The sequence below is a fragment of the Cherax quadricarinatus genome, chromosome 79, assembly GCF_038502225.1.
Source record: "Cherax quadricarinatus isolate ZL_2023a chromosome 79, ASM3850222v1, whole genome shotgun sequence".
NCBI lineage: Eukaryota > Metazoa > Arthropoda > Malacostraca > Decapoda > Parastacidae > Cherax > Cherax quadricarinatus.
This window is the reverse complement of record NC_091370.1, coordinates 14,806,448-14,819,276: the sequence shown is the minus strand read 5'-3', so window position 1 is coordinate 14,819,276 and position 12,829 is coordinate 14,806,448. Positions and strand designations below refer to the sequence as shown.

At 39.6% G+C, this 12,829-nt stretch overlaps 1 protein-coding gene across 1 annotated transcript; it reads right to left on the bottom strand.

Moving 5' to 3' along the window:
- Positions 1–816: 816 nt before the first annotated feature.
- On the bottom strand, positions 817–9,271 carry LOC128702679 (nucleoside diphosphate-linked moiety X motif 17-like). Its single transcript, XM_053797051.2, has 6 exons — positions 7,432–9,271; positions 6,691–6,886; positions 5,969–6,249; positions 3,197–3,320; positions 2,164–2,254; positions 817–1,523 (listed from the first exon to the last, which is right to left on the bottom strand). The coding sequence occupies exons 1-6, from the start codon at positions 7,876–7,878 to the stop codon at positions 1,283–1,285; spliced, it is 1,380 nt and encodes a 459-aa protein (XP_053653026.2). The 5' UTR covers positions 7,879–9,271; the 3' UTR covers positions 817–1,282.
- Positions 9,272–12,829: the final 3,558 nt, after the last annotated feature.

The following is a 12,829-nucleotide window of genomic DNA, read 5'->3' as shown; positions in this document are numbered from 1 at the left end:
TAGGAGTAGATTCGTTTATGAATTAATTTTTCGAAGATTTTTGAGAGAGGGTGTAAATTGGATATTGGCCTATAGTTATTCAACTCTGTTTGGTCACCTCCTTTATGGATCGGGGTGACCCTTGGCATACTACTATATAGAAAGCCCCTTGTTATACAGAGCATTTCGGGCAAATTATGTCAATTTTGTCCCCAGGATGCGACCAGTCGACTAACACCTAGGCACCTATTTTTCTGATAGGTGAACACAGACGTCCTCAAGTTTCCACCCGTACCAGGTCCATACCGGACCTCTGTAAGCTGAGTGTGCTAGCAATTTATATCTTCTGATAGGTGGCTAGTATGTAAATACTAGTAATAATTAGCCAACAGTACTAAGTTAGCTGTGGTTGTAGCAAGTACACGTGCTTGTCATTGTCTTAATAAACATTCTTTAGGTTTAAAAATTCAGTTGGTAGAATCTCCAGACAGGATCCCATGATTTGAATACCACGTCTAATAATGGTATACACTGTGAACTTGGTAATGTATACCGACAAACTGGTTTAAAAAAAACACGTGAGCAAACACTAGGACATATTTATTAGAAAACGTTTCGGTCCTAAGACTTTGTGTATTAGAAATGATCAAGGGCCCAGGACCAAAACGTTTTCTAATATGTCCTAGTGTTTGCTTACCTCTTTTAAACCATGTCTAATAATGTCTGTATAGACTGATCGGGAGGAATGAACATTAAATACTATCATTGGTAAAGAACAATCTTTAATATACAATTATACATTAAAATTGCACTTTCATATATAACAAAACGTAAAAAAAAAATATAGAGAATTAAAAGTTTTAGTGGTTCGGAATGGAGTCCTTTGAACTGCATTTTGTACACTAGAAGTTACTGTTTGTTGTAGCCTCTTCTTGTTGAATTCCTTCATAGGCTTTATAGGTACTTGCTTTATCTGTCTCCTGCCGTCGCTATAAGCTTGTGGAGACCACAAGCTGCCGTGGCTACAAGCTTGCAAAGACCACACGCTACCGTGGTTACAAGCTTGCAAAGACCACACGCTACCGTGGTTACAAGCTTGCAAAGACCACACGCTACCGTGGCTACAAGCTTGCAGAGACCATAAGCTGCCGTGGCTACTAGCTTGTAGAGACCACAAGCTGCCGTGGCTAAAGGCTGGCGGAGATCACAAGCTGCCGTGGCTAGTGAAGACCACAAACTGCCGTGGCTATAAGCTGGCGGAGACTACAAGGATCACTAACCTGCCATGACTAATGGCTACAGGTTAAGAGGAACCACAGCCTGCCGTGGCTACATGCTGTTCGATAGTGAGCGGTGCTGTAGTAGTGGTGGGGGCCTCAGAGGTGTAAATGCGTCGCGGGTTGCTCTTCTTGCCCTGGAGTCGACCTGAGGGTAGCGAGGGAGGTCGACCTCTCTTAGAGCCCTGTATGGTGAAGCAGGTTACCTGCTCACCTCTCTTTTCATTCCTCACATACAGTTCCTGAAGCCACAACTTCAGCGCATACCTGACAGGGCATGTTAATAGCGATTATGCTTACATTATTATTACTATTAATGATCCACAGAGGTCATACAGTGTATGGGGAATGGGAAGTCATCAGGTTAGAGCCAAGGAAGTGAATGGCAGCTAAAATTCTTTGGCCCTAGAGTCAAGGATTAGTCACCTTTGAGTTTATATACACCGAGATACACAACTCTCGCTGCGTAGCACTTTATATCCCTTCCCGAGAAGTGCTATGATGCTGGTGGGCATCTGATCCAAGGGATTGGAACTGTCTTCCTCTTCCTTGGATGGAAACTGATTGTCTCGCGATCCTCAGGTACCATACGCCCTTACGTTTTTAGAGCCTCCCATTATATTTAACAGCGCTTCAAGTTATTTTAACCTATCGGCCGTCTCCTCCCTCCCCCCCCCCAAAAAAAAAAAATCACCACCACTCATTCAATCGCTGTCTTGCCAGAGCTTCGCGGAGATCACAAGCTGCCGTGGCTACAAGCTGGTGAAGACCACAAACTGCCGTGGCTATAAGATGGGGGAGACTACATCCTGCCTTGGCTACAAGATGGCCGTAACTGCTAACCATGCCTAACCTGATATTTTATCTTAATTGTATTGGGGTGTGACAAAATATTTAAGTTCCTGACCTGGTTCCTGTGGTGAGACGCTCCACCTCGAAGCCTGGCTCTGGCATCTTCTTCCTGAGTGCCTTGGGGTTGAGGATGCCCTGCGCATGCTCTGTCAATAACACCAGGCACTAGTAAGTCTCTCACCTCTAGGGCATGATACTGATGCTGTACAATACCGACAAGTTGAAGAATAAGACACATGTCCAACACTTGGTAATAAAGATACCCAAGTGTTGCACATATGTTTTATTCTTCACCTCTAGGGTGCCTCTAGAGGCCTCGGGGAACTTTTAGCAATCTTTTAACATTTTACAGTTTAAGTGGTTTTAAACTGATTCTGGTTATTTTAAACTTTATATGACAGCATATCTGTTCTCTTTTGTTTGTGATGTAGTCTTTATTATTTTGCTTCTTAGTTTTATCCTGGGTGGTCTTATGCGTGGGTAAGAGATGGTATGAAATAATGACAGAAAAGTAAGACATATGCGGTGCTAGGATACAATATTGAGGAAACGCTTAGCCAAGAGGACTGCAGAAGCCATTCGAAGCGAAATATTTCCCTAATAAAATATAATACTGTACACGTGTCTTATTTCACATGTCTTTGTGTGTTTTTTATATATACTTTTTACTGCCATGAGAGCCGAGATATCTTCCAGATCAAAGTGTTCTTTAAATCTCAAAACTTCCTTTCCTCTGGAGAAGGCAGAAACAGAGAGTGGAAAAGAAACGTGAGAAAAATGACAAAATAAGAGGCAGGAAGTGAAGGGAAATAAATTGGAAATATAATATAAGAGAAAGGGAGTGAGTGGGTAGGAGAACGTGAAATATATCGACGAATTAAAGTTACAAAATCGTAGCTGGAACAATTCACAGCTAATTTAGGAAGTGAGAGCAATGTTTTGGTCCGCTGTTGATCAGTCTACATGAGAAAGATTCATGTGGGATCGAAAAGTTGTCTAGCTTTTGTTTTTGATTTCCAATTAATAGACGATGTTCTAGTAGGAGGGTAGTCTTTCTCCTATACCAGGTGTAGAAAGGGATGCCGTACCTCCCCCGGTGTTAACCAGAGTGATGGGGATGTCCCTGGAGGCGGGTCTGGAGGAGCCATACACCACCACCTCAGCCATCTCCTGTGTCAGCCACAGGCTTGCATCCACTTCTTCGTTATTAAGCTGCAGCAAAAAAAAAAAAAATCTCAAATTGATTTTGAATATTTTTCTTTAAGTTTTGGAGTAGCAAATTTGTGGGTTTCGCAATTTCCCATAATAATAATTTGTAATTTCATGCACTGGTCAGGGAGGTATACCATCTTTTAGGAGTGAAGAAGAGCAGAATGTAAGTGTGGGGGAGGTACGTGAGGCATTACGTAAAATGAAAGGGGGTAAAGCAGCTGGAACTGATGGGATCATGACAGAAATGTTAAAAGCAGGGGGGGATATAGTGTTGGAGTGGTTGGTACTTCTGTTTAATAAATGTATGAAAGAGGGGAAGGTACCTAGGGATTGGCGGAGAGCATGTATAGTCCCTTTATATAAAGGGAAAGGGCACAAAAGAGACTGTAAAAATTATAGAGGAATAAGCTTACTGAGTATACCAGGAAAAGTGTACGGTAGGGTTATAATTGAAAGAATTAGAGGTAAGACAGAATGGAGGATTGCGGATGAGCAAGGAGGTTTCAGAGTGGGTAGGGGATGTGTAGATCAAGTGTTTACATTGAAGCATATATGTGAACAGTATTTAGATAAAGGTAGGGAAGTTTTTATTACATTTATGGATTTAGAAAAGGCATATGATAGAGTGGATAGAGGAGCAATGTGGCAGATGTTGCAAGTATATGGAATAGGTGGTAAGTTATTAAATGCTGTAAAGAGTTTTTATGAGGATAGTGAGGCTCAGGTTAGGGTGTGTAGAAGAGAGGGAGACTACTTCCCGGTAAAAGTAGGTCTTAGACAGAGATGTGTAATGTCACCATGGTTGTTTAATATATTTCTAGATGGGGTTGTAAAGGAAGTAAATGCTAGGGTGTTCGGGAGAGGGGTGGGATTAAATTTTGGGGAATCAAATTCAAAATGGGAATTGACACAGTTACTTTTTGCTGATGATACTGTGCTTATGGGAGATTCTAAAGAAAAATTGCAAAGGTTAGTGGATGAGTTTGGGAATGTGTGTAAAGGTAGAAAGTTGAAAGTGAACATAGAAAAGAGTAAGGTGATGAGGGTGTCAAATGATTTAGATAAAGAAAAATTGGATATCAAATTGGGGAGGAGTATGGAAGAAGTGAATGTTTTCAGATACTTGGGAGTTGACGTGTCGGCAGATGGATTTATGAAGGATGAGGTTAATCATAGAATTGATGAGGGAAAAAAGGTGAGTGGTGCGTTGAGGTATATGTGGAGTCAAAAAACGTTATCTATGGAGGCAAAGAAGGGAATGTATGAAAGTATAGTAGTACCAACACTCTTATATGGGTGTGAAGCTTGGGTGGTAAATGCAGCAGTGAGGAGACGGTTGGAGGCAGTGGAGATGTCCTGTTTAAGGGCAATGTGTGGTGTAAATATTATGCAGAAAATTCGGAGTGTGGAAATTAGGAGGTGTGGAGTTAATAAAAGTATTAGTCAGAGGGCAGAAGAGGGGTTGTTGAGGTGGTTTGGTCATTTAGAGAGAATGGATCAAAGTAGAATGACATGGAAAGTATATAAATCTATAGGGGAAGGAAGGCGGGGTAGGGGTCGTCCTCGAAAGGGTTGGAGAGAGGGGGTAAAGGAGGTTTTGTGGGCAAGGGGCTTGGACTTCCAGCAAGCGTGCGTGAGCGTGTTAGATAGGAGTGAATGGAGACGAATGGTACTTGGGACCTGACGATCTGTTGGAGTGTGAGCAGGGTAATATTTAGTGAAGGGATTCAGGGAAACCGGTTATTTTCATATAGTCGGACTTGAGTCCTGGAAATGGGAAGTACAATGGCTGCACTTTAAAGGAGGGGTTTGGGATATTGGCAGTTTGGAGGGATATGTTGTGTGTCTTTATATGTGTATGCTTCTGGACTGTTGTATTCTGAGCACCTCTGCAAAAACAGTGATAATGTGCGAGTGTGGTGAAAGTGTTGAATGATGATGAAAGTATTTTCTTTTTGGGGATTTTCTTTCTTTTTTTTTTGGGTCACCCTGCCTCGGTGGGAAACGGCCGACTTGTTGAAAAAAAAAATAATAATAATAATAATAACTCCTTTCCTGGCATGTGTTACAGTGATGTACTGGGTTAAACTGTGTTCCTGGATATGTGAACATTTGCCAGTGTTTTACAATCTATATATACTGCAGAAAGGTTACCCTTGAGGGGAGGCCCCTTGAAGCTAGTGAAGGACTTTTGATTCAAGGAATCAGAGCTGCCTTTCCAATCCTTGAAAAAAATCTTGATTACTTCCCATTCCCAGGTGCTGGAAGACCCATACAAATTTAGTGTTTCCACAATAATGTAGAAGGAATGACTTGAACCATAGTGTCAAAGATCCTAGCCTTCTGATCAGAGTTAAATTTCTGAACAGCGAATATCAGCAATAATAACTGTGTAATTATATTATGAAAGGCTTCGGCGCACATAATATATTTAGTGTTTATTCACTTTCAGTTCTCCTTGGTATACACTGTGACAAATGTACCTACGTCCATCGGAGACTTAGGTCTCGAGACACTTTCCAGATACGGAGCCAAGCCGGGTCACCACTACTTGGAAAAGACCCGGGCCGGGAGAAAACCGGCGAATAATAATAATAAAAAAAATCCCGCTGTCTTCCACTCTTTTTGTTCCTATTTCTTATACACACCTTGAGTCTCCGCTGCAGGTCTGAAGTCATGAGGGGTGCCTTGAGGTGAAGGTACACAACCAAATGGTGTCTTTGGGGTAGTCCCATGTAGAGCACAGGAGGATAGAGGGACTCCCACAGTCCTAACACCCGACACCCTTCCTCTAGCATAAACGACGACCGTGGATTTTCCTTTGGTGCTGATATTTCATTCTCCGCCTCTGCTTTCTTCAGTATCACGTGTAGCCCAGTTTCCTCCATCACCTCCCGTAGACCTGCCTCCTCCAGCGTCTCACCTTTCTCTGCTCCCACGACAAAATAAAAAAGCTGAAGATTTTATAGAAAGAGCAAGGGTTACGTGATTCGTTGGGGATAAAAAAAAAACAGGGATTTTAGAGTTGTTCAAAAGATAATTCGAGAATACGCTAGAAGGACAAAGAGATTAAACTATAGTCCTGAGTTATTATATAATCATGTCGATGTCTGGGATACCCCATATTGTCCCATGTTCATTCATGAATTAATATTCTTAACTATCCCATGTCAATTATTAATTCCCATGAATCTCCTATAGCCTACTTGTGGTGCTTCCGTCCCTTTCAGTTGTTTTAGATTTGCTTATCACATATGAGACCCCGAACATCCTTCATGTCCCTGACTTCAAATAGGGCTGCAGTAGACCCCCAGTGAAGATGCTCTCATCACTACCTATTTATGGTTTAAAACTCATTTCATTGACTCACCTACATGGCCCCCAGGAGGGACCCAAACCCCGGGAAAGGTTCTCATGTGCTGCGCTCGACGCGTCATGAGAAGGCATCTCTCGGCAGCCTCCAAGAGGATACAGACCCCGACGTCCACACCACGCTCCAGTATCTCCGGCGGGAGTGCCTCCTTCTCTTCGGGCTTGATCTTGTGGGCGACGCAGAAGGGTGGATGCTACAAAAAATAAAAAAGGCTTTTGGGTTTTACAATATCGCTACAAAAAATAAAAAAGGCTTTTGGATTTTACAATATCGCAGTCAGTTTAATTAGTTTGAAACCCAATCTATCGCACATTGGTCATTCAAACTAACACAAAAAATAATTTGATCCTTAAAACAGGAATTTAAATAATCTTTTTGTGTATTCATACATAGATACACTGTATATACATAGCTCGGTGTATATACCCCAAGATACACATTCTTCGGTTTATATACCCAGATATACATCTCTTGGTGTATATACTGATGTACACATCTCTCGATGTATATATGCGCCCCATTAAATAATATATTCATTATCTCTCAAATCCTTTCTTTCCAGATGAAGATTTATTTTTTTTAATAAATTTACCAAAGTTTTTGAGAAACAAAAAAAAAATGACATTCGCTGAGTAATCATGAGAAGGATGCAGAAGACAACTTCAAGTTGTCTTACGTAAGTGGAAGATAAGATAACATCAAACTAGCTTTATCTATTTTCCAATAAGGAGTTCTTACCTGGAACCTGAAACCCATGGGCTGGCTATTACGATGGTCAGTGTGCGTGTTCCGGGGCTTGCCCTGAGAGGAGGAGGCTGCTGGTTGCAGGTACACGATGTTATCTTCTATATAACACTCCACCCGCCCGAAGTCGTCATGGATGCCGAAGTATTCAAGCAGACATTTGCCGAACTTTGCTGGTTGGAAGGGTTTCCCGCGATCCTTTCTCAGGTGGACTACTGTGCGGGTGATGGATGATGGCCCAGGGGGCGCTGCTGCTAACGATGGTGGTACTGCTGACGCTGCTGGCGGTGGTACCGGTGCTTCCGATGATACGTGTAGTGGTACCGACGCTGCCGATGATACGTATGGTGGTACCGGCACTGTTGATGGTGCGTGTGGTTGTACTGCTGCTGATGCTCGCGGTGCAGATGAAGAGGGCGTTGAATGTGTGGCAGAATGCATGGCTTGAAGTCACGTCCATAAGCAATTTCAGACATCAGTAATGTCCATCAGTCAACACCTGGGTCAAGACCTGGAGGATCGCTAAGAGGCTAAACCTCACAGGATGCTTTATAAATATGAAAAACTTAATATGTATGGCTATAAATATATAAGTAAAACTATTTTTCGATATGTCTTGTTTACATGTTGGCATTCATTAACCCTATCTTATGATGGCCAGCAATTGAAAAATACATCGATTAGTTTTTGTCCCAAGTCCTTCAACTATTAAAATGGATAATAATATTATTCTCTAACACACTCCTGATAAAAGACTCTCCTGATTAAATAAAGACTATCTTATCTCAAGACAAGCTTGTAACATGGTGACTCACCACTGCTCGCTCAAGTAACTGATGTTGTGGAATCTAGAGTACATAAGCTACATCCCTTCCTATTACTCTCCCTACGATACATACTCATAATTTCACAAATGGAACCCATTATTTTGTGACACCTCATGTAATGGATAGACTCTACATCCATTAACCAACTAATCATAGAAACTGTTTGAAAGAATTTAATGTTTTCTCATGAAAGATTCTTTTGGGTCTGTTGGTAATTTTCATTACATATGTGTCATTTATACTTAATAAATTATATCTTAGTTAACCTATTGCATTCATATTCCTTATCTGGAGTATTTTGCATCGTCTGCCTTGTCTCAGTGTGTAGATTTGGAACAAGTGTAGTATTTTCCAGGTATAAATTATAATGTATCCTTCTCGCCTCTGCTACAGGGAATACAGTTTGAGGGATCTAGGTATTCCCGGTAATGTGAGTGTTAGGCTGAATTGTTACGATCATTAGCTATAATATATGGTTATGTTGTGAGACTAGCAACAAAGGCACATCACGAAAAAGAAATTATAGTGTGAGCATTACGCGATCAAGTGAGGCTGTGCTAGATTTTATAGTTAAGATTTTTTAAAGATAATGTGCCTTATATTTGCGTAAAATGCTTTTCATTTATGGCGGTATTTTTATTCGTGAGTAATGTCAGTCTAACAAGTGAACTTCATATTATTTATAGTATGTTTTTATAGCATTCACATATATGGAAGTGAAGTTATTGTTGAATAATTTGAATGTTACGTTATGTCCATCATATTTTTGTCAAGGTTTGAGCTTGCTACCACCTGCAGCTCACAAGACTGCCATCCCCACGAGCCCCTTTGGGGCGGGGCAGATGGCAGACCAGAGGCCTAGCTTCTCCCTACGAGCCCCGTGAGGACGGGGACTGTGGCTAGGCCTGGGGACACTTGGTCCCAAAGATGAGGGGGTACTTGTACCTCCTCCCATGGGAGACTAAGGTCTCGAGATACTCCCCAGATAGGGAGCCAAGGCCGGGTCACCACTGCTTGGAAAAGACCCGGGCCGGGAGAATACCGGCGAATAAGAAAAAAAAAATTGTCTTACGTGTTGTAGAATGTTTGTTATGGAAATCTAATCAAGGATAAAATTACTCTTATATACTGACTGCTTCTTGTTATAAATTTATATGATTCTGACAAGCAGTATACCTGGAGAGGGTTTCGGGGGTCAACGCCCCCGCGGCTAGGGCTGAGACCAGGTCTCGTGGTGGATCAGGGTCTCATCAATCAGGCTGTTACTGCTGGCTGCACGCAAATGGAGTAAGACACAAAATGCAATCACTATAAGACATGTTTACTGGAAACGTTTTGGCCCAAGTGACCTTGATCACTGGAGGCAAGATCCCAGAATTTTCTGTCTCCTCCTATTTGTTTATCTTAATCACTATGACAAGATATATATATATATTATATATATATATATATATATATATATATATATATATATTATATATATATATGTGAAACATGGCTTACCTGACTCGTCCTGTACCCTAACAGGCAGCAACGCTTTCAGACATACCTGGAGTTTACCTGGAGAGAGTTCCGGGGGTCAACGCCCCCGCGGCCCGGTCTGTGACCAGGCCTCCTGGTGGATCAGAGCCTGATCAACCAGGCTGTTACTGATGGCTGCACGCAAACCAACGTACGAGCCACAGCCCGGCTGATCAGGAACCGACTTTAGGTGCTTGTCCAGTGCCAGCTTGAAGACTGCCAGGGGTCTGTTGGTAATCCCCCTTATGTATGCTGGGAGGCAGTTGAACAGTCTCGGGCCCCTGACACTTATTGTATGGTCTCTTAACGTGCTAGTGACACCCCTGCTTTTCATTGGAGGGATGTTGCATCGTCTGCCAAGTCTTTTGCTTTCGTAGTGAGTGATTTTCGTGTGCATAAATACATTTAATTAATAAGAATTTATCCACCGTCTGTAATTTTCACAATCATGGACACGACACTGTAACAAATAACGTGTGACAGAAATACCACCAATATGTCAGCAAAATGTCGAGTTCCTCATTTTACGACTAAATTGATTAATGACTTTGGCAGCATGGAAGGTCAATGCCCCTCACATTAAATATTTTCTCCACTTATCCGGAGGTATAAATGCTATGCTATTAAAGGCGAATAATCGTGAAACAATTATATATATTCTCGGTAGTTTTCTACGTGTCACTGAGGATAAGAGAGAAAAACAGCAATGTTTGGCTGTCAGTGTTTTGATGCCATGGAAACTGTGTCATAGGCTACCTGTTGGTTAAATCCTGATATACTTTAGAGATTTAATGTAAAATCAGTTGATGTGCTTTAGTTAGATCACTATAGCAGCATAATTGATCGTAATCTTTTTGTCTACTTATGTTTTACATAAAAAAATAATATATTCTGTTAAATAAAGATGTGCGTATGTATAGAGTAGTTCATAAATGACGTTTATTTATTCATTTATTTATGCACATTGTTATTTGGTTTACACTTATTTTAGTACAATATTCACCCGATGGGGCCACTCTATTACGTCTGATTATCTCCAAATTACATTTTATAATGTATTAGTACCCGAGAATAATAATCTCTGTCTTGTTTGAAGTTATTACTTCCCATTAATAATAACAGTAAAAAGATGATTAATATAATAATAATAATAATAATAATAATAATAATAATAATAATAATAATAATAATAATAATAATGATAATAATAATAATAATAATAATAATAATTGTAATAAAGTTGGTAGAATTACCGACAATATGTAAAGTAAAAGGACACAAGTGCAACTAATGTGACATTTATTGTGGCAACGTTTCGCTCTCCAGGAGCTTTATCAAGCCATTACAAACAATACATGGACACAGAGGGTATATAAAGGCTCAGAGTGAGGTGAATACTAGTGAGGTACCATTTCGATGTTCACTAGTGGTAGTAGTAGTAGTAGTAGTAGTATTGTATTACTTTTGTCACTACCACTACCACTAGTGAACATCGAAATGGTACCTCAATAGTATTCACCTCACTCTGAGCCTTTATATACCATCTGTGTCTATGTATTGTTTGTAATGGCTTGATAAAGCTCCTGGAGAGCGAAACGTTGCCACAATAAATGTCACATTAGTTGCACTTGTGTCCTTTCAATAATAATAATAATATAATAATAATAATAATAATAATAATAATAATAATAATAATGGTAATAATAATAATAATAATAATAATAATAATAATAATAATAATAATAATAATAATTAATAATAATAATAATAATAATAATAATAATAATAATAATAATAATAATAATAATAATAATAATAATTAAATGTTTCCTGGGGATTGCATACCAGTAAATAAATAAGATAACGCTCCATACAAGAAACAGAAAATGAATCAAACTCACATGAATGGATAACTATGGATTTTATGAAGCAAATATTTCGCTTCCTCTAGGCTAAGATTATAGGTGTTCCTTTCTTCTTTTGTTAACCCTAAATTATACATTCGGAATAAAATTTAGGCCCATGACAGTTATTAGCTAGTTCAGTGGATGTATTATACATTCTTAATAATAGTTTAGTTACTTTACTAACACAAGTGTTGTTTAAATAAGTATATTTATCCAGGTACAGGTACATAGTAACATAAGTCAGACAATATGACTAATTTCTATTGGTGTCCTTTTAATATCTTATTATTCAGACCTTAAAAAACTCAAAGTGACTTATTTCTATTGGGGTCCCTGTAAAATCTTATTATTTAAACCTTAAAAGTTAAAACGGCTAAGTAATTCAACCATGCGAAAATTATTTACAATAAAAAGAGATTATACTAGGAATAAGGTAAACCGAGTTATTTACATTAACATTAAAAAGAGGACGTGAATGTTAACTATACAAGAAATCACTCTCCTCTCTTTCTGTAGCTTCACTCATTATGTACCTTTTAGCTCTCTTCCTTAACTGGCTCATGCTAGGACAGACTTTGACATGTGCAGGCAACCCGTTCCACTCCTTTGCTGCTGTATAATAAAAAGTGCTTGAAGCTTGACCACCTACTGTAAATATTACACAGTTGTGTTCATTTGTACCATACTGGTTTTGGTTTCCAACCTTGACAAACTTGGCAGCAAGATATTCTGGACACAGCTTGTGAGCAATTTTATAAACGTGATTTAACTTCAGTTGCTTTACTCTGTATTCAACATTCAGCATATCCAGTTGTAATTCAGCCTGGACTACATGCTTGGTGCTCTCCCTCTCAAAATAATTATCACACAACAAAAGGAAATGTCGCTTTGACTTTTCGGGTTATCCTAGGTAATTTATAGTATGTATGATAATTGTACTTATGTGTACCTGTGCCTAAATAAACTTACCTATTATTAATCCTAAATAAAGTGATTTGTCCATGACAAGGCAAGACACTTCCAGTCAGCTTTTACAAGGATCCCAGTGGAAATAAGTCACTTTGACGTTTTTGAGTTATCCTAGATAATCTACATATATGCCGTTATGCATGATAATTTGTGTAACTGTATTTATGT

Coding starts and splice junctions, on each gene's coding strand:
- LOC128702679 (XM_053797051.2), bottom strand. CDS start 7,878: ATGCATTCTGCCACACATTCAACGCCCTCTTCATCTGCACCGCGAGCA. Junction 2,255..3,196: donor TCTGGTTAACACCGGGGGAG/GTACGGCATCCC, acceptor TGTTATTGACAG/AGCATGCGCAGGGCATCCTC. Junction 1,524..2,163: donor CGTCTCACCACAGGAACCAG/GTCAGGAACTTA, acceptor ATGCCCTGTCAG/GTATGCGCTGAAGTTGTGGC.